General features: G+C 48.1%; 1 protein-coding gene across 1 annotated transcript in view; it reads left to right on the top strand.

Moving 5' to 3' along the window:
* SLC34A2 (solute carrier family 34 member 2) overlaps positions 1-25848 on the top strand; it is a 57675-nt gene extending 31827 nt beyond the window's left edge. The window contains exons 2-13 of the mRNA XM_024745547.1: positions 10791-10905; positions 11009-11143; positions 12193-12321; positions 13787-13930; positions 15365-15476; positions 18199-18394; positions 19169-19264; positions 19700-19820; positions 20981-21148; positions 22585-22701; positions 22804-22928; positions 24492-25848. Of these exons, the coding sequence (XP_024601315.1) occupies positions 10794-10905; positions 11009-11143; positions 12193-12321; positions 13787-13930; positions 15365-15476; positions 18199-18394; positions 19169-19264; positions 19700-19820; positions 20981-21148; positions 22585-22701; positions 22804-22928; positions 24492-25133 (2097 nt within the window). The 5' untranslated portion in view covers positions 10791-10793 and the 3' untranslated portion in view covers positions 25134-25848. The remainder of the gene's footprint in view (positions 1-10790; positions 10906-11008; positions 11144-12192; positions 12322-13786; positions 13931-15364; positions 15477-18198; positions 18395-19168; positions 19265-19699; positions 19821-20980; positions 21149-22584; positions 22702-22803; positions 22929-24491) is intronic.
* The last annotated feature ends 1136 nt before the right edge of the window (positions 25849-26984 follow it).

A 26984-nucleotide genomic window follows, 5' to 3' on the forward strand; every position in this document is an offset into this window, starting at 1 on the left:
CCTAGGGCTGGAGGTGGAGCTGAGCCCAGTGAGCACCTGCCAGCGCCTATCACTGGTGGACTCTGCTTTAGAAGTCACTCCCTGGAAAGGTGCTGCTCGCTCACAGTCTCTAAGGGCCGGCTTTTAAGACCAGCGCCCACTGGCAAAATCATTATCCCTCTAATAAGAACAGGCTGACCTGATTTAATTTCTAGTGCCCACTCTCCAAGCAATATGTCTCAGCCCTTGGACTGATGTGACCAGCATTTGAGTCTGTGGAGAATGACCTCAGAGTCCCAAGGTTCCAGATAAGTCTAATCAAAGCTTCCCCCTCATCTCCCAACACGAGAGGTTCCCAGTGAAACTTTTAACAGTTAACGTGTACTGAGGACTCTTCCTGTGCCAAGTACTGTTCTATGTGCTATAAATATTTTAGCTCATTTTCACAGAGAGTGTTCATTATTTCCATTTTATAGACAAGCAAATGAAGGCAGGGAAAAAGCAAGGGGCAGAACAGGAAACTGGTCTCAGGCAGTTTGACCCCAGCGTTAGTATGTGTAACCACTGACTTCTCAGCCTCAGGGAGAGCCTTGCTCTGTGGATCCCTGGAAGCAGCACTCCTGACTTTTTTCCCCTTATGGTGGGGAGAGCTCTTGGTTTTGGAATGAAACCAACCTAGTTCCAATGGGGCACTTCCACTATTTGTTGTGGGCTACTGGGCAACTCATAAACTTGCTAAGCCTCCCTTTCCTCGGATGTAAAATCAAGACCAGTTGGCAGCGGGAGAGTGCCTGGGTATTGGAATAAAACCCAAGTTTGATCCCGGCTCAGCAAATCCTGAGTAATCCTATGTCATGCTCACTACCCACTCTAACCTCAGCTGGAAAGGGAACCACTCTTACCCCAAGGAAGGCATTGTGTGGGCCCTGGAGGAAGTGTTTGCTCCACACATAAATGAGCTGCTGCTTTGATAAGTGTCATGATGGGCTCTCCCTGGGACAGGTCTTCTCAAAGCCAGTATGGAGAAACATGTGTGGTCACACAGGGAATACAGGGCACAGCGGAAGGTGAAATAAGGGCCACCGTTTGCCAAAGCCGGGACAGGCAGGCAGGACGTTCTGGCGGTGAGATCAGCCCTCCTCGCCTTTCTCAGCCTGGCTAAGCCAGCACCGACCTGTCTCAGACCCAGGGCTCCAGCTGGCCAAGTGTCTGACTACCGACTCCAAGCTACTAGGGCAGAAAGCATCCCGGAGCCTGATAAGGCGAACAATCCTGGCTTTGTTTGGAAAGATTTGTCCCTGAGTTTCCAGTTGGCTTCTATCTATGTCTCAACGTCTCTGACCTCTTCAGCCTTAGAGGAGCTAAACTAGAAGGTTCAGGTTCTTGGGGAGGAGGAAGCCGGGGACAGGGAGACCCCCTAAACCGCCTTGGCTGGGATCTCGGGCGGCCTGCGACGGGGCGGGGCGGGCGTGCAGCAGCCGGGGGCTCTGGGCGCTGGGACATTGGCCGCCTTTCGGGAGCGGGGCGGGGGGGCGCCTGAGCTTTCTCCCCGCAGCCCGGCCGCCTCTTTCCTCGTTGCAGCGGGCGAGGTCACGATGGGCTCATTAAGCCGGAGGGTAAGTAGTGCCTCGGCGGCGGCCGCAGGCGGTCCTGGAATGTGCGAGGGGCGTGATGACTGCAGCTGCCGCCGGCCTTTTTGCGCAACACCTTCCTGATATATATCAGCGCGCCGCGCTCCACCTGGGTGCCTGCTCGGGTCCATTACCTGCGCAGAGTGCCGGTGAGTACCGCCGCTGGGGTCAGGGCGCTTCCTCCTCCCTTCTGGCTCTTGAAAGAACCTTAATTCACTTTTAATTTACTTAATTCTTTTAGATCTCCCTCTATCCTGACCTCAAGGAACTTCGCTGGCTTTGGGCTTGGAAGAGAAAAACATAACCTCCCCCAAATTTTCAGATTTTTCTTTTTCTTCTTACTGTTTCTACTTACTGTTGCCGCTGTTATTATTTCAGCTCCTATGACTACACTCTTAGTAGTGGCATACTTGGGGATTCCTACGCCGTAGAATCAGGACTAGTGGGCTCTCTTTTTGGTCATTAACTAGCTGTGTGATCTGAGGGAGGTCCCTGGACCTCAGTTTCTCCCTCTTTACAAGAAGGGGAACAGAATGGTCTGTCTTTTCTGCTGTCTTTCCTTCGCTGAAAATTCCAGGTTTGGGTGGCTGTCCAGTGATGCCGTGCCTCCCCCAGTGTGACTTCCACGTGCTACTGTTCTAGTTGGCAGGGTTATTTATCTAAAGTGACTTGCAAGATACAGTCCGGGTTTGCTGGTCCCATCGGGGCAGGCAGCATCAGGCAACCTTCTGCTTGTATGGAAAACAGAGCCCACAGTTTTTCAGTGTTTTCGGAGTCAAGGTACCAGGCTGGCGGGCTGGGGAGATGTGTGTAAGGTGTGGTTGTGTGGGGGAGCTCAAGCATCTCCAGGTCAGAAAGGGAGGCATGTGGAGTGGAGTTAATTCAGTCTTCAGATGCCCTGGGTAGCTGGTGCTGAGGTGAAGAGAGTCTCTCCTTTTTCCTTAATGAGAAGGCAACTTTCTCAAACTTGTTGGTTTCACTGAGGTGGCTTGTGGATTTCATCACTTCAACTTTCTCAAACTTGCTGGTTTCACGGAGGTGGCTTGTGGATTTCATCACTTAGAATCCCCTCTTCCTGCCTGTTTAGGTTCACCAAGAGATTTGTGTTAGCTCTGCTTGCTCCAGCCCTGTTTGACTTTTTCCCTTCCTGGCTCCTGTGCTGGAATTCTTTAACCTGTTGTCAGTTGAGTGTTCTTGAAAAAGTTGTGCCTCATGGCAGTAACCATTGTTTCAGATTGTTAAGTGTCTTTGAATCTCTGGCCCCTGCCAGGCCAACTAGCTGATAATGATCTCTTTCTCTATTTTTGTAACTTTGGGAACTGCATGCTTTGTAAAGGTTTGGGTGTTAAACTGCCCCCTCCAAAATCCACCCTAAGTCACTCAACTGTTTCACTGAAACAAGTCCCCAGTGGCAGGAGGATAGATGTCTGGGTTATTGCTGTTAGATTCGAGTCAGACATAATTGTAGCCTGAATTCACTTTAATGAAGAAAACATCTTCTCAGGATCAGTGATTTAGAATAAAATTTTAATTTTTAGCTACCTTCCACCCCGCCTTCCTCCCGCCTTGCCCTCAACTCCCCCCTGGGGACAGAAAGGCAGTATCAGCTGGGAGTAGTCAGGGCATCCCAGAGAAGTAATTCATCCCAGTGAATTTAAAAATGCAAAACAGTACAGAAAGAAGGCTGCAAAAAGATTGCAAGATGTTTATAGATGCTTATCTTTTATAAATTAGCCCTTTTAAACCTCTGCCCCCCCAAATTACAAAATAATTGATATGGTTATAAGTTAATTGCAGGATTTATTTTAAAATATTATAAATACAGATCGGAAGCACACTATGAAGGGGGGTGTGGTTTGGTAAGAGGGCCTTAGTTTAAAGCAGTAGCGTAAACATCTTTTTAAAATCCTATTAGTGCATGTCTTCAAAAGTCTAAAGCCTTTCATCAAGGTAAAACGGATCCAATTGATTCTCTGTCTCACATGCCTCCCTCCTCCACCACTGTGTTCTCTGGGGATTATTTTGCTTTGTGATGGCTAGAGGAAGCTGAAGGAAAGTAACCACTGCCCTCTTGGGAATTTTTGAAGTCTTGGTCATTCTTTCAAAGTATAAGGTAATATTTCTTGAGCCCATTGAGAACATTGGAGTCAGAATACCCAAACTGGAGTTGTCTCTGAAGGCTTAGTGCGACTTGAAGCAACTCATTTCTTTGTGCCTCGGTTTCCTTTTCTGTAGAATGGGGATAACATTGGTACTAAGGTATAAATCAAGCAAATTGACAGGAATACATCAAGTGCTTGTGAGATTCAACAGGTTAATTTGTGAACAGGGCTTACTGCAGTGCCTGACACAAATCACTCAGTAAGTATTTGGCTGGCAGACACTGTCTACACTGCCCTGCGTGCTGGGAGCTCAAGGTCATTCTCCCTGTGCTTGTGGAGGCCACAGCCCGGTGGGAAAATGCCAAAATGCCTGCGTATTGAGGTCTCTGAGCAGGAGGATGCCCCGGGCCTCCTTCCTCCTCTCCCCACTTCTTCAGATGGCCTTGAGCTGCTGCTGTTCTGATCGCAGGTGGCCCCAGAACAGGTCCTGGTTGGAGAGGCTCAGACAATGCAGAGCATAGGGGTTGGGTGACTTCCAGGTGCCCTACATTGCCCTGCTGCCCAGGTCTGAGAAGGCTGAGCAGTTTATTTTCCTTGGCCTACAAGAGTCCCTCTTGGCATTGGGTACACATGTGGATGCAGGAAATTGAGCCCAAAGAGTTATCAATACAGCCAGCTCAATTATAGGGAGGAGCTTGGGGCGGGGGCAAGGGAGCAGATGTGCAGTCATAGTCACTAATCTTGTGCCTGGGTATTAGTACCAAACTGCCAAAAGGGATGACTTTACCCTTCTCTCCTTTTGGCAGGTAGCAGGAGAGTGCTAGAGTACAACCTTGGGGGAAGGCGGGGAGAGGGAACAGCTGAATCGGAGGAATAGGGATGGGAGAAAACCTTTGGAGAGGAACACAGGCTCCAAGGACCCTCGGGCCCGCAAACCGCTTCCCAAGGGAATCGGGTTCCAGACAGGCTAGTGTTTGCCACACCCCTGGGAGTAGTGGCCTCAGATTCAGGCTACATCTTCTGTCTGGCCAGTGCCTACTAAAAGTCTTGGCGTATGCCGAATCCAGGCCTCTGCTATGCCTGAGCCTTTTGTAGGGAATCAGCAGCCTGCCGTTAGAGCATCTTAGCTGGCATTTCCAGCTGTCTGGATGACTAGGCAAGAGTGACCCCTGCAGAGGTGTTGAGCCCAGCCAGCTATCTCAGACACCTTCAGAGCCCCCACTGAGCCTGGACCTGAGGCGCCTTGCTGCTTTGATGCGGCCCAGAGCATAACTGCTCCTTCCTGTCTTGGCACCTGGCTGAGAGTTCTATCGAAAGCCTCTCCGGCTTTGGAACCAGCAGTCCTGGGTTGAAATCCTGACTAACCCTAGGTAACTGTGGACTTTTTTTTTTTTTTCGGCCGCACCGTGGGGCATGTGAGTCCTTAGTTCCCTCAGCAGGCATCGAACCTGCACCGCCTTCATTGGGAGCGCGGAGTCTTAACCACTGGACCACCAGGGAAGTCTCACTGTGGGACTTTTAAATTTTTTCTGTGCCTCAGTTTCTTTGTAAACTGGAAAGAAGACTTCCTTATTATAAGATTTAATGAGGTCACAGATCACATAGGGCACTCCCCGTGGCAAAACAAACGTTAGATCCTTTTTTCTTAGGTGCTTTGGATTCATTTGTCAGCGCAAATATTTACCGAGGTCCACTCAGCTGTGCACTGAGATGAAGAGCTTATGCTCTGGGGCAAAGTGGGGTTGAGGCTGTTCATTGTTTGTGATGCAATTCATTTCACAAAGTTCTGAGTGATCACTCTGCCAGGCACAGTGCCCGGGACCTCACCTACACTCATTAATCAATTAGTCTCACAACAGCTCAGTGAGTATTCTCCCCATTTTTGAGATGATGAAACCGAGGCTCAGGGTCACACACAGTGAGTGGCAGGGCTCTGCAAGGCCCTCACCTACTGCATGGTTCTCTCTCTCCCGGTGCTACGTGACAAGCAGTGCTATGTGACAAGCGCTAGGGTATCAGCGTACTGAACAGCTGCCTAGTCTCGGGACTAATCATGGGCCGTTTGCTCCAAGCCCTCCTTTACTCCAAATCTGTGGGGTGAGCCTACTTGGAGCGCTGGGTCTTTGCTGGCTGGGGAGTCCGGGAGAATGGGGCTCCACAGCCACGCTGCCTAATGCAGTGGTTGGGTGCCAGGTGGCCTGCATTTCCCCACTTTCCAGGTCCTGAGAAGAGCAACTTGAGCTGGGGCGTGGGGGAGTGGGGAGCGTGGTGGTGCGGAGGTGCGGGGTGGGGGAGGGCTGGGAGCCGGCGAGTGGGGGGGCAGCTGCCTCAGAATGTCCTGGGCTGGGTTAGATGACTCCTCGTTGCCTGCCCCTCTGGGGGACAGTGCTTCGGTGTGTGGACCTGCACCTCCTCTCCTTACCTGCAGGCGACTAGCACGGTGAATGCCCAGTGAGTGATGGTGGAGTAGATGAATGTACCAGGAAATGAAGAACAGTGGTCCCTCGGTGTCTGCGGGAATTGATTCCAGGACTTTCCCAGAGTCCCGTGTATAAAATGGTGTAATATTCGCACATAACCAATGCGATCCTCCCATATACTTTAACTCATCTCTAGACAGATTATTTATAATACCTAATACAGTGTAAATGCTGTGTAAATAGTTGTAAATACAACGTAAACACTACGGAAATAGTTGCCTGTGTGCTGGAAATTCAGCTCTTGCTTTTTGGAACTTTCTGGAATATGTTTTTTCCCCTGAATGTTTTCCATCTGTGGTTGGTTGAATCCGTAGATGCAGAAGCCAAGGATAAGGAGGGCCTACTGAACTGGATGAGGAGAAATGATTTGCTTCATCAGGGAAAATTTGTAAAGGGGATTTGGGCTTCTGACAAATGGCTGAACTTGGAGTAGGGGAAGCAAGATTTCCAGGAAGGAAGAGTAGAGAATTTCATTAGAAAGTTGCCTTTGCGGGGGCTTTCCTGGTGGCGCAGTGGTTGAGTCTGCCTGCCAATGCAGGGGACACGGGGTCGTGCCCCGGTCCGGGAAGATCCCACATGCCGCGGAGCGGCTGGGCCCGGGAGCCATGGACGTTGAGCCTGCGCGTCCAGAGCCTGTGCTCCGCAACGGGAGAGGCCACAACAGTGAGAGGTTTGCGTACCGCAAAAAAAAAAAAAAAGAGACAGTAAAAAAAAAAAAAAGAGACAGTAAAAAAAAAAAAAAGAGACAGTAAAAAAAAAAGAAAGTTGCCTTTGCTTCTTGGTGACGCTGATTAATAGTAAATGAGGACCCAGGACCTGGAAGGGAAGGAAGCCAGCACAGGCCTTGCACAGAGGAAGCATTCAAGGTACCCTAGCTTGTGGGATCCCTTACAGCCATATTCTACTCCTTTCTGTCCAGTTCAGTGGAAATGGGTGTCTGCCCATTCTGTTGCTGGTATTATTGTGAATTACTTGGATGTCAGACCATAGACGTGTCTGTTTCTGAGTTCGCTGGACGCTTTGTTCACTTCTTGAAAGAAAATGATTCTGATCAGTCAGAAATCCAGTCACCGGAAACAGTTTAAATAATAGCACCTTACTGCTGATGAGAATTTCCCAGGTGGCACTGCTGTGACATCCTGGTTGCAGCTTCTTGATACAGTTGCTCCATCCAGCAGATCTTGGCCAACCCAACTTGCATATGGTAATGAGGAACAGCGCTCATCAGTAAGATTCAGGCTTGATTTGTTTCCTGGTCATGATCAATGTGGGTCTAGGACACAGCAGACCTTCTAGGGTTTCCCTCAGCAAACCCTATATGTTGACTCCTCCATTCACAAATGTACAGTACCTACTATGTGTAGTCTACTGAATGCTGGGAGGAAAATCCTAACAGGGTTTCTGCCCTCTAAAACTTAAATTCTAGTTGAGAAGGCAGTATAAGTGTGCATAAATGATAGGAGAACAACTCTAGGGTGAATTAAGATTATAAGAGAGAGAAAGATGGTAGAAGGTTGCAATTTCCAAATTTTTCCTTCAGAATGCCCCCAAGAGCAGAGAGGCAGATATTTAAATCCTTGGAGGTCTGTGAGTAAGCCCAGAACAGCCAGTTGCAAGCTCAAAGCAGTTTTTTGTGTTCTGTTTTCTTTCCTTTAATTTTTAATTATACATCTTGCATTTTGTACTATAATATGTCCATGCTCATTTTAGTATGATCCATGATAATCACACAAAGTTTACAATATGTCAGTCACTGTTCTGAGAGTTTTTAAAACATGACACACTTGATCATCACAATAACCCTTCATAGGATTAGTCAAATGTAAATCATCCACTGGTCACATTATTTAACATGCCCTTTGCCCCAATTGTGTGGATTAAAGCAGTGCTCCAGGAAGATATGTCTGTCACAGCCAAAGATATTGGGGATATGGCCCATAGCCTCACTGACAGGTGGAGCCGTGTTTAAAAACTGGCTCTGTCACTCACCTACTGGGTGACTTTGAACAAGTTGCTTAAACATCTTGGAGCTCCAGTTTTTTCCCATTTGTAAATGGTGATGCTCACGACCTCTTTCTTGCCCGAAGACTAAATGACATAATATATGTCAAGCACCAGCACAGCCCCTGGCACCTCTTTGGTACTCATTAAAGTGATAGTTGTTGTTATCAGAAATCAATTGAAAGGTATTGCAGTAATGTGTGATGGAGTGCCAGATGAGTCACACCAGTAGGACACATGCTTGAGTGGCTGCAGGATACTCTGGATTCAAACTGACCTGTGTCCAAGGCTCTACCATGTGGGACCTCGGGCAAGTTATAAGTCTCCTTGTGCTTGAGTTTCTTCATCTGTATAATGGGAGAATAAAAACACCTCCCTGCATGGGTGGCAGTGAGGTGGGGCACAGCCTGGCTCAATAAGTATTGGGTTTTGCTGGTGAGGCAGGTCCCGGCATACTGCTCAGAAAGTGCACGAGGCCTGTTGTGTGTCAGGCCCTGTGCTGGGTGCTTCTTAAGCTGAAAGGAAAGACCTGGCCTATGCCTTCCTGGAAGTCAATGACTGCGGGATGTTCCCTGTGATCGCAGAAGTGCGTGCCATGCGCTGCAACTGCATGGGGGAAGTCGAATAGTTCCCTGGGCCAAACAAATTCACGAAATCCTCTCATGATGGGGACTCACAGAATCAGCTTCTTTTAACTTCTAGCTTTGTCAGTATGAGTGACAGTAACAATACAGGTGTCCTGAACCATTTTACCTTTGTGGGTTTGGGGGTTGGGCTGCATCTCTTAAAAGAATATGGAAAGTTCAGATAGAAGAAAATAATCACAGACAATCCTATCACCCACTCTGAACCCCATGGAACATTGCTGGTTCCTTACTGAGATCATACTGTGAATGGGACATAAATGTGCCTTTTATTCACAATTCATCTAAAACATTTGCCTGGGTTTTTTTTGTTTTTTGGTTTGTTTTGCTGGTTCTTTATAACATTTTTAATGGCATGCTATTATGCTGTATGGATGTACCATAGTTAATACAATAGTTTCCTGTTTTTATTTTTCACCCTGTAAGTTATATAGTGCATTTTGGCCTGTATCACATTCATTCATCAACCAATATTTATTGGGCACTGTCAATGTCCCAGGCAGAGCTGTAGACGCTGAGGATGCAGTTATGAGTAAGACAAAGCTCCCTCTCTTGGAAGGGCTTACATTCTGGTAGGCAGGAAATAGATCTATTGAAGAAAAATAGGAAAGGAAATGAATAGACAAAGGTTCTGGGAAACCCTCTCCAAAGAGGTGATCAGAGCAAAGCAGGTCGTTTTGATTTTCTGAGGGAAAAAAAAATGTTCCTAGAATCTTTTTTTTTTTTAATTTTATTTTTTTATACAGCAGGTTCTTATTAGTTATCCATTTTTCCTAGATTCTTAATTCCTAGAAGTGAAAATTATCGAGTCAGAGATGTTTGAAAAATGTAGGGCATTTGAGGCATTTCGCCAGCTGCTTTCCAGAGCTTCAGCTGTGCTTATTTCACTGCATCTTCTCCAGAGTGACATATTATACTTGAATTTTTATTTATTTTTTGCTAATCTGATAGTTGAAAGTTATCTCACTGTTTTGGTTTGCATATCTTGGGTCCCGATGAGGCTGAACGCCTATTCTGTAATAAGTATTTTAGCCGCTTGTACTTCCTTTCCTGTGAATTGTTCGTTCCAGTCCTTTGGGCAGCATTGTCTGGTGTGTCAGGACAAGGACTGCGAGTAGTGGACGTCCCGGCTTGTCGGGAGCCAGGCTTCCTCTCCATGGAACTGAGAAAGGCTTTGTTCAGAAAATGGGTTATGAGGAAGTCTCTATCAAAGGCTGGGAAGAATGTAGTTCTGACGAAGGGTCGTTAATCCAAGCAGCATGGCATAGTAATCATTGCTACTATTTACCGGGCACTTTCTAGGCATCGCTATTAATCTCATAACCCTGCAAAGCATGAAGAATTGTCCCCATTTTATAGATGGCTCAGAGGCATAAAGGGACTTGCCTAAACACACACCCACTGAGAAGTGGCTCCTGTGGGTTTTGAACCAGATGTAATGTGTCACGCTTCTCATAGAAGACCCAGTAGCAGGTAGAATGTGTATCAGTGTGTACATTAAGTCCACTGGATGAGGTTTGGCGCAGATCTGCAGTTGAACTTGTCCCTTAATGAGCAGCAGGTGGGGAGCCCATTGGAGGGTTGTGAGGACTTGGTGGTACCACAAGTTGATGAAGATGAATGGGTTCGTGTTCCCTTTCAGACTAAGGGAGAGAGTCAAGACAGAGGCCAAGACAGACGTTAGAGCAATCAAAGGAAGATAACTGATGTATATAGATTTGTGGCTTTGGAAAAATTGGAAACAGTGGTTTGACTTAGTGACAGCCTGGGTGAGCGATTGAGGGAGGCCTACAGAGGTGTGAAATATGATGCTTAAGGGTCCATACTTAGAAGGTATAAGGACGAAATCCCTTAACTCCTCCAAATCTTTGCAACCACTGGCCCTTCTTGTCACAGAAACTGAGTGTGCCTCCTTTCAGTGGCTACTTCTGTAAGCTGTTTTCCCATCCACAGACCATGGCTCCTTGGCCTGAGTTGGAAAATGCCCAGCCTAACTCGGATAAATACATCGAAGGGGTCGCCGGTCAGCAGTCCACCACACCCGCAAAAGGCAAGGAGACCGGCAAAAGTAAGTGCCACCCCTCCAGCCCTGGGCTGGCCCCCTGGGAGGACACCAGGAGACCCAGGCTTGGTGTCTCATTTCTCATCGTCTTCCCTGCCTGTTTGGGCAGATGACACCGACACCCCTGTCACCAAGATTGAACTTCTGCCCTCTGATTCTACCATGGCACTGATAGAGGAGCCCACGGTGGTGGAAGACCCCTGGAACCTGCCTGAGCTTCAGGACACGGGGATCAAGTGGTCAGGTAAACGAGGCCAGCCGGGGCAGGCGGGAGGGGACTGCCCGTCGGCAAGGGATTGAGGTTACCAGCTTCACAGCGTCACCTCCTTCGTGTTGGCCTCTCCCTTCCATTGTTTGAGCAAAGGTCCTGGCTAGGGGATGCCACCCAGCTTAAGAGTCAAGCATCCTGTGGTGACCGGGGGATGTTTTTGTTCTTTCATTCATTCATTCAACAAACGTGGGCCGGCACCAGGGTTATGACCAGGCCAGACCCTGCGCTGATCTTTATAATCCATCCTGTGCTGAACCAGGTCCCAGGTACTGCTCAGTGCTGCAGATGCAGCAGTAAATAGATGAGGCCCTGCCTCCGAGAGCCCCGGGGGTCGGGGGAGAGGAGTCCCCTCGCCTAAATGTGGGTGTCAGGGAAGGCTTGCAGAAGACAGACTCTACAGACAGAACAGCTGGGGTGCAAGCAAATGCTGTACTTCTTTTCCAGGCAGGGTTTGAGGTCTGTGCGGATCAGACAGCTGGGAGGGTAAAGGAGCTGGGAGGAAGTGAGAACCACTTTAAAAGTGAGGGTCGAAAACAGCCACCAAGGAGGTAGCCTTCCAGGATGCATGAGGGCCCAAGCCGTCCCAGATGGAGTCTGTGATGGCTGCCTTGCGGCCACTTTGTAGAAAGTATTCTGTGTGGTTCTCAAGGTGCTTAGGACAGCCATTATCTCTGACCCCACGCTTAGCAAGGGGCAAGTGCTCTTAACGTCTCATCAGTGACCCGGGTTCAGCCCAGCACAAGCATGTACCCGGCTTGGCCTGTGTGTGCCCCAGGGCCCACTGGCCCCTCGTCCCAGAGCCAAATGCTTTAGAGACATTTCACCACAGGTTTCAATTAAATGGAGTACAGTGGTAATTGCTTTGAAAACTGTAGCCGTGGACACATCCCATCTCTAGGTCTTGTGATCCATAAGATTACAGCTGCCTGGCTGGGAGGGGAGGTGGGGGAGTTCTGAGCTCATTGTCAAACTTCTCAGTGTTTCGGACACTAAAAGCCTCCATGCCTTTTCCCCTCCCCCAGAGAGAGACACCAAAGGGAAGATTCTCTGTGTCTTCCAAGGGATTGGGAAATTTATTTTACTTCTGGCATTTCTCTACTTCTTCGTGTGCTCCTTGGATGTCCTCAGCAGTGCCTTCCAGCTGGTTGGAGGTATGGATGGAAGAGGTCAAAGGTCTGGGTTGGGGGTGGTGTTCTCATTGAATTTGGTTTGGAAAGTCACAGCTCAGCAGGCCCCCTCCAGCTGCAGTCTCCTGGAGTATTTTAGGACTGGAAGCCACCTCAGATCATCTTGTGAAGTCATGCCCCCATTTTACAGAAAGGAAAACTGAGGCCCATGAAAGAGCTATGACTGGCTGGCTGAAGTGGCTTAGGCCAGAGCCAGGGCTAGAGCCAAGGCCAAGCAATCAGCTTCATGTGTTTGTCTATGAACACTGGACAGGAAGCTGTTTGACCTAAAGATTTATCTGAGGGATCCCCGCTGTCTTTGGGCTTCCCCACCTGAGGGGATTATTGAATAAGAGTGTTCTTAGGCTAAAGCCACTGCTAAAAATCAAAGCTGGCCCTTTGCTGGAGAAGGATAGGGGTCCTGTGCTAGGGGATCTGCATTCAGAGCAGTTGCCTAAACACCTCCCACCACTGAGTGTGGCTATGGAGGGTGAGGGGACCTGGAAGTGTAATCACCATACACTTGGTCACCTGTGCATCCCTGATGGGTGACAACAGTAAGAGCCAACACTTTGAATGCCTACTGAGGTGGGCACTTCCAGGGGCATTGTCTTAAACATTCCATCCCAAAAGTCCTTCCCACTTACAGAGGAATAGGCCAAGGCTCAAGAAGGTCACCGCCCCGCACTGAGTTTCACAGCCATAATTGGCATAGTGGGATTTAAACTCAGATCCGGTGACATGGAAGACCATAGGTTTCTGCACCCCTTTCTTGAGAACTCATCTTTGTGACCTGGGAAAGTGTGAGGAGCAGACGGACTTGCTGGATGCCGCTCTGGTCCCCCTGGTCCAAGGCAGCATCAGTAAGGGGCCTTGCACTCTATCTCAGACGAGTCATTCCACTTTCCATTCTCTGGGCCTCAGTCTTTTTTAACCAATGTATTGGAGGGTGGGTTGATGGTCTCAGAGGTACATTCTCAAAAATGACACTCCTAGAATTCAATTATAGGCTGGGGCTAGGGGCTGGGGTCGAAGGGGGTAGATAGAAAAGAATGAGAAGATCCACTTGGGTAAATCTTCTGAATTGGGAATATATCCCAGAGACAAGAATGAGGGCATCAGGAGATGCACTGGCACTCATCGGGCCAAGTACAGAGTTGAGGCCAGGTTCATGAAAAGAGAAGACTAGAGGGGGACTTGCTGATGAAAGTGGTTGAAGGATGGGAGGGTGTAGGGTTGAAGGGACAAGAGGAACAGGGGTGGATGGGGAACTAGGTCACAGAGGCAGAGTCAGGGCAGCAGAGAAGCACTGGGGAGAAGCCCGAGGAAGCAAGATGCCCAAGATAAAAGTCTGGAGGCTGGTACCTATGGCCAGCTGGTCTGGACCGGAGACTTCTGTTACTCAGCACCCACCTAACCCCCATCACGTGGCCATGGGTTTGTTTTTCAGGGAAGGTGGCCGGGCAGTTCTTCAGCAACAACTCCATCATGTCCAACCCTGTGGCGGGGCTGGTGATCGGCGTGCTAGTGACTGTCCTGGTTCAGAGTTCCAGTACCTCCTCGTCCATTGTCGTCAGCATGGTGGCCTCCTCACGTGAGTCCAAGAACCCATGAGCCCAGATAACATTTCAGGCATTTCCCTGTTCAGCTGGGGAGGCTGGGATTTACTCTGAATGTATCCGGGCTTATCACCATTACCATCTTATCTTGTCTAACTATGATGTGTTTGGCTTAGATCATAGGCAGTCTCCTGTTTCCCTTCCCATGGCTGAGTCTGAAAATTGGCCCCAAAGCTTGAAGACTCAATTCTGAATTCTCTAGAACTGTGTTATCCTGTCCAGCAGCCACTAGCTACATGTGGCTATTTCATTTCATTTCATTTCACTTCATTTATTTATTTATTTATTTTTTGCGGTACGCGGGCCTCTCACTGTTGTGGCCTCTCCCATTGCGGAGCACAGGCTCCGGACACACAGGCTCAGGGGCCATGGCTCACGGGCCTAGCCGCTCTGCAGCATGTGGGATCCTCCCGGACCGGGGCACGAACCCGCGTCCCCTGCATCGGCAGGCGGACTCTCAACCACTGCGCCACCAGGGAAGCCCCCTATTTCATTTTATTTAACCTTAAATTCAGCTGCTCAGCTGCAAGAGCTATATTTGAAGGGATCGGTAGTCATATGTGGCTAGCGACTGCCATATTGGACCACATAGATTTAGAACATTTCCATCACCACTGTCAGGGCTAAGAATAAAACCGTGTAATCACATCACACACTGGCTTTGGGGCAACTGAGCTTGGGGAGCTGACGTTCCAAACTTGAGCCTGTTCAACATTTGCCCTGGCTAAGTTGAGACAGACCCTCTGGGGTGGACAGTTTGAACTGGTTAATTTTCAGCCCAAACCAGCATTTTAGCTAAAATTAACTAGAACTTTTGGAGGCCAAATTAGAAAAAGTTATTCATTACTTCTTCAAAATACTTTCATATGTTAGAACATGTGGCAATATATTAATTTTGTTAGAAAAAGAAATCATACTGCCATAAATTTGCCATAATAAATACACAAGTCCTTACACATTGTTTGTTGGTCTCTTTTAAGCTACCCTTGCATCTGTAATAGGGAGGACAGAGGAATTTAGAAAGAAACTTTTAAACTGGGGTCCACAAAAGGGCTTTATGGAGACTCTGAATTCCCTGTAATTAAGTGCTGAAAATTTTTTTTATTTCACACTGTTTGATTTTATTTTTAATCCATAGGAATTAGAAATTGAAACAACAATATTTTACAGAAAGTAAAATTTTTTACTTATTTTTTTATTTTTTGGTACATGTGCATTTTTCTATAGTGAGCTGTCCAAGCTTTTGTCAGATTCACAGCGAGGTACAGACCCTAAAGAGGTTAAGAACTGATGCTTTAGGGGATTGCCAGCCTGAATGTGATCGGCTTGCCTTGGGCCACACCAGGAACATGGCCATGCTGCCTTCCTCAACTTACTAACTTGATAACTTACTGTTTTCCACCCTCCAGTGCTGAATGTGCAGGCTGCCATCCCCATTATCATGGGGGCCAACATTGGGACCTCCATCACCAACACCATTGTGGCGCTCATGCAGGCAGGAGACCGGAGTGAGTTCAGAAGGTAGGAGGCTCAGCATCAGCCTTTGCCACCACCCATTGGGGTTGACCAGGTTGTCCTAACTACCGTTAACATTAGAGCATGTTTCTTATCCCTAGCCCTCTTTAGAAATAGACACAGTGGAGTATGGCTGGGGTTGGGATCACTTACTTACCAGTTGATTAAACTCAGCTCCCTGATATGCAGGGCTGGGATAATAGTATCTATCACTGCCGTGTTGTCTAAAGGAGTTAACACAATCATACAGATAAATGCTGATCAAGGTGCCTGGCACACAGTCACGGGCTGCCTGAATACAAGTCCTCGCTAGAAGCTTGACCTGTGGTGTAAAACAAGGCCAGTTAGAATAGGATTTACTGTCTCACTTAGAAATAATTATTACCTCCTTAAGCTTCCATTTTTGGCCAGCTCAACCCATGCCACTTTTTCTTCTTCACTCACATGCCAATAAAAGGCAACATAGAGCCTCTGTGAATGTGTAAGATCTAAAAATGGGGCAGGATAAATACAGGCAAAGGAAATCCTTTTCTTCCAAAAGTTTCATGTGAAAATTAAGCACATTTCCCAGCCTCTCTTCTAACTGGTGATGGGCTTTTTCCACAGCTTGTTAAAATAGGGAAGCAGTCCCCATCCAAAAAAACCAGACACTCTAAATTGAAAAACTACGTGCCCCCAAATGGTCATATCATCATTATTTACCAAGATATGGAAGCAACCTAAGTGTCCATCAAGAGATGAATGGAAGAGTGATGTGCACACGCACACGCACGTGCGCGCGCACACGCACACACACACACACACACACACACACACACACAGAGTGGAATACTACTCAGCCAGAAAAAAAGAAAGGTTTTGTCATTTGCAGCAACATGATGGACTTGGAGGGCATTTTGCTAAGTGAAATAAGTCAGACAAAGAAAGACAAATACTATATGATATCACTTATATGCGAAATCTAAAAAATACAACAAACTAGTGAATATAACAAAAAAGAAGCAGATTCACAGATATGAGAACAAACTAGTGGTTACCAGTGGGGAAAGGGAAGGGGCAGGGGCAAGATAGGAGTAGGGGCGTAAGAGGTACAAACTATTAGATATAAAAGAACCTGCAAGGACGTATTGTGGGGAATGTAGCCAATATTTTATAAGAGCTATAAATGGAGTATAGCCTTTAAATACTGTGAGTCACTGTATTGAACACCTGTAGCTAATATAATATTGTACACCTTCAACTGTGGCATCAGACAAATGACTGGCTGGCTGGGGGTCAGCTAACACCATCCCTCATCCATGGGTGGCAGTGGATGTCCTCAGAGACATTCATTTTCCCTCAACCATGGCTAAAGTCTGGACCCTGAAGAAATGTTCGGAGGTCTAAATAATAATACACATTACCCAGGGTGTTTGCTAATTCAATCTTCTCAAGAAGCTAAGCAGACTTTTCTCTGCCCCATTTTATTAATATAGGAACACAAAGAGGTTAAGTAACTTCACTGAGGGGCATAGCTGGGACTTGATCCAGGTTTTCTTATTAGAAATTTTGGGTTCTTTTCACTGTTACGCTAATTTTTACCTCTGGATGTATAAATATACGCTCTATGGAAGTGCCTGTGCATAGGAATATAATTGGCCTAGCTCACCCCCTGTTTGGGATATTTAAATAGTTTGCTTTCAGTAACATCTTTGGAAATGTGTATTATTCTTTCCTGGTAATTTTTTCCTGGATAGATTTATCAAACACACCTGTAAGGCTCTTTAAACATTTTGCCAAACTACAAAGAAATATTTGTATCACTTTGCATCAGCAGTGTATGAAAATGTCTTAAATCACCCTCTCCAGGAAGAATAAGTTAACTTTGTAAAATATTGTAAAATATTAGTTAAAGTGGTATGTGAAAATCTGTACGTGCAAATAAATAAATTGCAAATTTCTTTTATTACTGGTGAAGTTAAGCATTTCCCCCTACGTGTTTAATAGCTTCTGTCCCTTCATGTCCCATCTTCTATTTGTTTTGGGTATTTCTTGACATGCAGAGTTTTTTTAAAGGAACATTTTTTCATTGAGGGAAAACAACTATAGAGTTTTTTTTTAATCTGGAGATAGGTAAGATGGAATTCAGGGGGAATCAGTGAACCTTCTCTGGTAGATGCAAATTGTAGTATATATTAGCTTTGTTTTCTGTAGAGACTGTCCAAATATTTGATCAAAGTCTCAAGATCTTACAGTTAATAATTCAGTTGTGTAGAAGGCTCTGATGGTAACCTTCATACTGGCCCCTGCCTTTCCAAAATGAAGATTGTCTTCCATATGCATGATTTGAAACTGGTCTTGATGAAGTTTTCTCAAACAGTGCTCCATGAACTAATAATTGCAGCCAGAACACATCTAGTTCCCTTTTCCCCAAGCAGAGCAAACTGTGTACTGTCTGATCTGGTGGGAAAGGTTCTGCCGGACAGTGGGAGACAAGGGTCCTGGACCCAGTGCTTCTGCAGTGGTCTTCAATTCCTGCGTGCTCCCTGGCCTTCAGTTTCCTCATCTGTTGAATGGGGATCTTCATACCACTCACTTTGGGGATTGCTGTGAGAACAAAAGTGAGACTGTACACCTCTATGCACTCAGATAGGTGGCACCTGGCCGGTGATACAAGTGATGACCTACCTAGATGGTGCCCAGTCGCTTGTTGACTAATCTGGCTCGGGATGGGGTTCGCCTCCTGCAGGGCCTTTGCAGGGGCCACCGTCCATGACTTCTTCAACTGGCTCTCTGTGTTGGTGCTTCTGCCTCTGGAGGCTGCCACCCATTACCTGGAGCACCTGACCAACCTGGTAGTGGAATCCTTCAACTTCAAGAATGGAGAGGATGCCCCAGAGCTTCTGAAAGTTATCACAGATCCCTTCACGAAGCTCATTATCCAGGTAACTCGCCTTCCTGCAGAGAGGGAAAGGCCCCAACACCCTCCCCTTCTCTCCCCTCACCGGGCTGGGATGGAAGAGATGGATGAGGGTCTGTAAAAGCTGCCCTTTGGCTGCCTCTGAAAAAAGCCAAGGGAGGCAGAACTTCAGGGACACCCAATGAGATGGAGTAATTGGCCTTTATTATCTCCTTGATTTCAACAAGTGTATCATCTTTATTAGGATGGGGGCAGGTGGCGGGGGTGAGCGCTTCTCTAGACACAAGGACTCTCTACTGGACACCTGGGCGCTTTGTTCCCACTACTGGCCTCGGCACGCGTGGGCTCACTGATTCAAGTAGCACCCTGCTCCCAGCCAAAGAGGAAGAGTTTACTGCCTTTCCTTCCATTTCACCCCTCTGCTCACTAGGGTCTGTCCATATTATTAAAATAAATGAAAGAAGTCTTTGTGGATGTTGCCTTGGGGAGAAGGGGCCAGTTTGGACCTTGCCCTTTCACTCTTACCTTCTGTTTTTCTTCTGTCATTCAGTCATCTGATGAATATCTACTGCGTGCTTCTTAGATACGGGTTCATTGTTCATACAATCATTCATTTATTGAGCACCCACTGACATCTGGGTGCTGTGCTCTGCCCTGAGAGTGCAGATAGAGTGAGTCCCAGCTCACGCCTTCAGTGCACAGTCCGGTTCACAACCTCAGCCCCTTTTAACAGCTTAACATCTGTCCCACATCAGTTCTGAGAATGTGCTGACTCTCTTCTGTCCATTGCCTTCCTCAGCTGGATAAAAAAGTTATCAACCAAATTGCAATGAATGATGAAACAGCCAAAAACAAGAGTATGGTCAAGATTTGGTGTAAAACTTTTACCAGCATGGTAAGTTTCTGAGAATATTGCTGGGTGGGTGAACGCTTGTGTCTATACTTGATAAAGCAAGATCTTGCATTTAGATTGGGCATATAAAAGGTAAGGGGAAAGAAAAATCAGGGATTTCTGAAAAATCAAAACTAGCCAGTGGGAATCCTTAAGTCCTTGAATGCTAGATGGGATGGACAGACATTATCCAGTAGGACAGACAGAACCAGCCCACATCATGGACCCATTATTCCTGGCTTGTTATTTTCACGTCTCCTGGCTTACCTCTGGCTGCCTCCTTGCTTGCATTTATGGAGGGACCCATGGAAGCAATTCATCATACTTACGCTGCACGAATTGTTATGGGTCTCCCCTGACGCCTCGCATTTCCTGCCATTCCCCACCAGAAATGAGTGTTATGGACTATACATAGCATTTCTCATGTTTGCCACCCAGACTGAGAGGAATGTCACCGTCCCCTCGCCTGACAACTGCACCTCTCCTTCCCTCTGTTGGACGGATGGTTTGCACACCTGGACCATCAAGAACGTGACCCACCAGGAGAACCTTGCCAAGTGTGAGTGAAACTCACAGAGCGTCAGCTGCCAGGACAGGCTGTCTGGGGTGATGATAGGTGTTTCCTATCTGTGTGGAGCCCCAGTAAGTGAAGGAAAGAAGGGCAGTGAGATTCACTGAACACCAGTCCTACACTGGCCAATGAGCTGTGAGCTTTCACAGCAGAGGAAACTAAGGCTTAGGGACAGGGGACAGGCCCAAGGTCCCCCCGTAAGGGGCAGAACTAGGACTTGGTATTCAGTTCCTCTGGCAGTCAGACGGATTCAGAACTCCTCAACAGATACCAGAATGGCCCTTCTATGTGCTTCAGTATCCCTTTGGCAGCACCTCTAGGGAGATGACAGCCTGATTTGAAGGAGATGTGGGGCACACACACAACACATTCACCCTCAAGTCATGAGTCCCTGCGGTACAGCAGGCCCCATATAGCAGAGCTATAGCACTGAACAAAGCAGTGCACTTGCATGGTGCTCCAGTTCTTTAAGAAGCTATACTGTTGCCTCTGGACTCTTTTATGGCCCTGACGTTAGTTCTTCTAATTATTTATTCCTTATATACCCATTTGCATATCTCTGCTTCTCCTCCTCTCCGTGCACCCCACATTAATTCTGAGCCATATACCTTAATACTCCAGGTGTGCTTTACCTCACAGAATCAAGTGAACGTATCCCTTCTCGTGTTCTAGGTTCTATACATCCATTGATACAAGCATGTTTTTCTGGAATCATCATGGGGACACACAGGGATTTTTAAAAAACACAAAGAGTTTGATAATTAACAATAGCTCCCACTCTGACTTACCCATCCTACCCCACCTTGCTCCTCAAATACTTTGTTGTAGGCATCCTCATTATCGTGAGTAAAACACAACATGGGATTTAGAGGCAGAAGAATGGGGCTGGAAACCTGGGTCTGCCGCTGGATTTCACTACATCTTCACCCTCATGAGATCCCGTCCGCCAGAACATAGCCTCAGGGCTACACTTAGCTGCAAGGGAGGCTGGAAAGTGTGGTCTTTATTCTGGGCTGCCTTGCTGTGTGTCAAGCTGACAACCAGGATTCTGTTACTCTGAGACGGAAGGATGCTGGGGAATAAGCAGCAATCTGTGGCTGTCAAGGGTTCCATGCCCTCCTAATGAGGGCATTCTGTGGTCTCTCCAGGCCAGCACATCTTCGTGAATTTCAACCTCCCGGATGTTGTCGTGGGCACCATTCTGCTGGTATTCTCCCTGCTGGTCCTCTGTAGCTGCCTGGTCCTAATCGTCAAGCTCTTGGGCTCTGTGCTCAGGGGGCAGGTAGCTGTTGTCATCAAGAAGACCATCAACACTGGTAAGCACACTGCCCCCCATTCTGGACCTTCTAGGGGATAGCGTGTCACTGTGGTCCCTCCAGGGGCGCTCCTTTTGATTCTCCTCTAGCAGTGGCCTCTGCATGGAGTTTCTCTCTGGGCTCTGCTAAGTTGCGGAAGTTAAGATGCCACTCACTCTTGAATCTTCCTTAGTGTCTTGGGTGGAGCCTGGGAAGAAGGCACAAGCTTCCATCAGATGTTTGCAAGGTCCCGAGAGAGAGCCAGCTCAAATCCAGAGAGCTGTGAGATAGGCCTTCCTTCCTGGCAGTTTCCCTGTTTGCCCAGGACTTTACTGGGTCTGTCAGGATACCTTAGGAAAAGGTTAACAGAAGTCCACCACGGTCCCTACTTCGCTTCAACTCTTGGGAAGAAAATGTGGTGCTGGATAAATACGTCAGCATTTTGAGGCAGGCAGTCAGACTCCATTGCTGAGAATGGTATCCTGGCCAATGAAAATATACCCTGTAAACTCTCCCTGTGAAATGGGGCCGAGGATATCTACCTCTCAGGGTTGTCATGAGGGTGAGCTGAGTACCTGTGCCCTGGATGCTTGCCGTGCCCTGGATGCTTGCCGGCTGTGCGGGGCCTGATCCTGTGCTGGTGGTGCCGAGGGTGGGGTCTATAGGGCTTCCAAGCCGCTTCACATCCTCACTGCTCTTTTAGGTGGAAACAAAGGTGGAGGGTATGCAGCGTTGGGAGACCAGGACAGGAGGAAAGATAGAGGTCTGAATGCTCCAAGTGCTTTGTCGTTATTCAGCTGCTGTAGCAAATTCTTGTAGGCTGGGTGGCTTAAACAACAGAAATTTAGTTTTTCACAGTCCTGGAGACTGGGAGGTCCATGGTCAGGGTGCCAGCACAGTTGGGTTCTGGTGAGGACCCACTTCCTGGTTTACAGATGGCCGCCTTCTCACTGTGTCCTCACATGGAAGAGAGAGTGGAGAGGAAGCAAGCTCAGCCTTCTATAAGGGTACTAATCCACTCATGAGGACTCCAACCTCATGACCTAATCACCTCCCAAAGGCCTCACTTCCTAATACAATCACATTAGGGGGTCAGGGTTTCAACATATGAATTGCGGGAGGGGGGAATGACACAAACATTCTGTCCATAACAGATGGGTTCAGCATTTAGAACTCCAGTGAAATGTATTTTTGTCTTCATAACACGTACCCACATCCTTGGTTCTACCATCTGAATATGCAAGGTGAAAGGATGCTGAAAATCCAATCTGCACTTTCAGACTTGGTATGGGGTGGGGAGGATTTTACACAACTTGGTATGGGGTGGGGAGGATTTTACACAACCTCAACCTCTGGCCAAGCCGTGCCCCCTGGGTCTTGTGGAGATGCCAGCTGGGCCTCCAACCCATGCCTTCCCCAGAAGGATTGTGACGCATCTCTTATCCTCTGCATTCCAGATTTCCCTTTCCCCTTTGCCTGGGTGACTGGCTACCTGGCCATCCTTGTGGGGGCGGGAATGACCTTCATCGTTCAGAGCAGCTCTGTGTTCACGTCTGCTATGACCCCTCTGATCGGTGAGTTTCTCCCTGGGTCTCCATCTGGCCGACATTACCATCTTCTGTCATCCTCTGGGGCTAATGCTGTGGGCTTTGTATTTTCACCCTCCCCCCCGCCAGGTATCGGTGTGATATCCATTGAGAGGGCGTATCCACTCACGCTGGGCGCCAACATCGGTACCACCACCACCGCCATTTTGGCCGCCTTAGCTAGCCCAGGCAGTACTTTGAAGAGCTCGCTCCAGGTCAGGAAATGCTGCATGGGGCAGGGGCTCTGTGGGTGGGATCCAACCCTATCCATGGTCTTGTAAGCAGATGGTGTTTAACCAAGAAACCAAGCCGGGCCTTTCTCTGTTATGTCCAAAACTGTGATGTGGAGAAGCCACGGAGAGACAGATTTGAGAACAAAGCCATCTACTCTTGAGAGTGGTAGTCAGACTCCCATCACCAGTGGTTGTTTAGACAAAGGTGGGGTGGCCATTTTACTAGAGGTGGAATGGGTATTCAGGAAGCATAGATACCACTTCCCGTCTCCTTGCCCTCCTCTTGGTGGACTCTGACTGGGCGCTGGGAGATCACCTGTGTCTTGAGCCTGGCATTGAGAAGAATCAGGGGGACCTGCCTTGCCTGGATCAACTAGGTGCGCTTGGGCAAGATGACCTTTGGTGTTTGAATCACTGTGCCACCATTTACACATGAAGTGCCCTTAGGTGACCTAACCTTTGAGCATCAATGTCTGAAAAATGGGAACCATAATCCCTATCTCATTAGGATTATTATAAGGATCTGATGAGGCACTGTCTAAAGCCATGCTGTTGATAGAAATATAGAGTGAGTATAGAATATGTGAACCACCCACGAAATCTGAAATTTTTTAGTAGCCACAGTTTCGAAAGGTAAAAAAAGAACAGGGAGATTAATTTTAATAATGTGTTTGATTGAACCCATTATCATTTCAACATGTAATTGATCTAAAAATATGGTGATATTTTACATTCCTTTTTGGACGAAATCTTTGAAATCCAGTGTGTATTTTATGCTTATGCCACATCTCAATGGATCGTGGCTAATGTATCCGACAGGGCTGGTCCAAAGCCCTTAGCATCATGCTTGGTACCTGGTGGGCACACCTAGCAAAGAGCAAAGTGCCAAGTGCATGGCCTCTGGAGACAGGCTACCTGGGTTTGAATCTCATCTCCCGCCTGTGTGACTCTAGGAAAATAGCTTGACCTCTTGGTGCCTCAGTTTCCTCCTACATGAAATGGAGATAATGTTGCCAACTCAGGGTATTTTTTGAGGATTGAAGTAATCCATAAAAGTGCTTGGAATTGTCACCTCCCCCATAGTAAGCGCTCTATAAACATCAGCTGCTGCTGCTATTATCTTTATTAACTGTAGCCATTTTTCCTTGTCTCTCCCCTCCCTGAAATAGGGCCACTGAGCCAAGAAAGCCAGCTATCTTGCACACCTTTCCTTCTGCCCCACCAGCTCTTAACTGCTCAGCTGGAAGCAGCAGTGTCAAGGCACTGGGTGGCAGCGGGCACATTCATGAAGTTCATTGTTAGATTTGGCCTAAAGGACTTCAGGCCCTGAAAACTGAGCTGTGATTCAGCCTGTCACCTCCCTTGCCCTCCCTCCCTTACCCCCCCCCCCAGACACATAGTAGGACCTCAGGTAATATGGGTCCCACTCTGGGCTGAGCTATGAAGACGAGGAGGACTCAGGCCTCCGCTGCTAGACGACGCCCTCTTCTCCCCGACCCCACTGTGCAGCAGACCCGTTCACCTGTCCAACCTCTTGCGTTTCAGATTGCCCTGTGCCACTTTTTCTTCAACATCTCAGGCATCTTGCTGTGGTACCCAATCCCGTTCACCCGCCTGCCCATCCGCCTGGCCAAGTGGCTGGGCAGCATCTCAGCTAAGTACTGCTGGTTTGCCGTCTTCTACCTGGTCACCTTCTTCTTCCTGATCCCTCTGGCAGTGTTTGGCCTCTCGCTGCTCGGCTGGCCAGTGCTGGTGGGTGTGGGAGTGCCCATCATCTTTGTGGTCTTTCTGGTGGTGGCGGTTGGGCTCCTGCAGTCCCGCTTCCCGCGCGTCCTGCCCCACAAGCTCCGTAACTGGAAGTTCCTGCCGCTGTGGATGCACTCGCTGAAGCCCTGGGACAAGCTCATCAACAGGTTCACCAGCTCCTGCCAGAGCCTCTGCTGCCGTGTCTGCTGTCTGCTGTGTGGCTGCCCCCAGTGCTGCCATTGCAGGAAGTGCTGCTGCTGCCCCCACTGCTGCCGTTGCAGCAAGTGCTGTGAAGACCTGCAGGAGGTGCAGGACGTCCCCATTAAGTCCCCCGAGGCTTTTGCTAACATGGCCATGGACAAAGAGGCCCAGGACGGGGTCCCCAAGTCCGAGGTGGATGCCTCAGGCACCAAAACCATTTTCAGCATCACAGCCTTGTAGGTAGGAGCTGCCTGGAGGCCGGAGGAGGACCCCACCTCCACCTCTTCCTCCACCTCGGGAGGATTTGTTCCCCGTTGAGAAATGACATCCGTCCCGACTCTCATTCCCTGGCCCAGCGTATCAGCCCCGCACAGTAGTTTCATCTCAGCCCCATGCTCCCTGGGTCTTCCAGGCCTGGAAAGGCACAGAACAACACTGAAAGAGAATTAGATAGTGAAACCTGGCCAGAGAGGTGATCACACCCGCTGCCACACACAGCGGGGTTGGTCAGTAGGACTTTTTTCCAGACCATCCCCTTGCAAAGGAAAAGCCCCAAGGGAGGAATTTATGACAGCTTCTTTGTCAAAGGTGCATATACACGTACACTTTCCTTTATTATGATCCAGCTCAGACTTCTCTGTTTTACCAAAGACCAGCTTCAACCAAGAGCAGTTGCCCCCATGTGTCCCAGAGCAGCCCGATTCAGGGGAAACGGTGTAATTGTTGGGGACTTGGGTGAAGACCATAGATGTGGGCCTTTCCCCCTTCTCAGTGCTCCCCACGTCCCCTGTCAGGGTTTTCTTACCCGGGCAGGGAGGGTTAGTCCCAGTAGTTTACCTGCTGTGCCCTCAAGTCTCCAGGATGGGAGCCACATCTGAGCTACAGAGAGGGTCTCAGAGAGCTTTGGCTCACCCGGCGCTCCAGTCATAAGAAGAGAGTGGTCCTATCCCTGAGCTGGCAGATGGAGGATGAGAGCTGGGAAATGGGGAACATTTGGGGGAGATGTTTCATCTGCCACAAAGGCCTTGGGTGCTTCTTAACCTGGCTAATTTAGAAACCAAATTGGCAGACATTCTGGCTAAAGCTTAGTGCTGATAAAAATCATCCCTGCTGAGTCTTTCGGAATAAGATATGCAGGTTCTGAGTCCCCTCCACTGTGCCCCCTTGAATCATAGGAAGCACCTGAGCATGGAACAGCTCTGTGCCTCTCTGTCCTGTGCAAGATGACTGTCTGGGTCAGCTTTCGGTGGTCAACTTCTGTCCATACATCCACCCACCTGTCCACCCATCTAAGCCAGGACCTCTTTCCCAGCATTCTCTCATACTCCCATAGATAGAAGAACTTTAATTTTCTGCCCGCTCTCCATGCCTGCAAACCTCAAAACTGAGGGCAGAAACCAGGGCACGTCATCAAGTGGCAGTGGGGTCCCTGTGTGTCTGTGGGACCAAGAAGTGTGCTCCTTCTGGTCCCAGATGCCCTCTCTGTGCCTTCAAGAGCCCCCTGTGGTATGTACACCTCCTCTTTCCCTTGCTTCTCATCGTCAACAACCCCAGGTCTCCCCAGAGACTGAGTGAGCTTCAACCAAGTCTGGGAAAAGGGGTCAGTGCAGACATGCTCCCAGATCCTAACTTCTCCATCACTCTCATAGGTTGAAGTACCAAACCGAGCCTTCCCCTGACCGTCCCTGTGTAGATACGGATTCCCAAACAGAGCCATTGATACTCTATACTCATGCAATGTGCAGCATTTTTCATAAGTTATATAGTAAATAGTTCTGTGATTTGTGTCATGAAGCGCTCTCATTTGGAAACAAGGCTGGCTTCTACTAAGAAAGACCAACTTTGTGTATTTTGTAATCCTGCCTTTTAAACTGCTTCTGCAGCCACACCCGTGTCACACAGCCTGTAAATATGTAAGTTAAACCTGGGCAGGGCTGTGGCCTTCTTTGTACTCTGATGATTTTTAAAAATTGGATCCTTGTACCTGTGCTGATTTTTTTTTTTTTTTTTTTACTGGCTGTGGGAAATGAAAAATAAAAAATGATAATCAAACCCAAAGTGAGCAGGTTGCTTTCAATTACAGGGAAATGA

This window comes from Neophocaena asiaeorientalis, unplaced genomic scaffold (assembly GCF_003031525.2).
Source record: "Neophocaena asiaeorientalis asiaeorientalis breed wild unplaced genomic scaffold, Neophocaena_asiaeorientalis_V1.1 scaffold397, whole genome shotgun sequence".
In the NCBI taxonomy this organism is placed as follows: domain Eukaryota; kingdom Metazoa; phylum Chordata; class Mammalia; order Artiodactyla; family Phocoenidae; genus Neophocaena; species Neophocaena asiaeorientalis.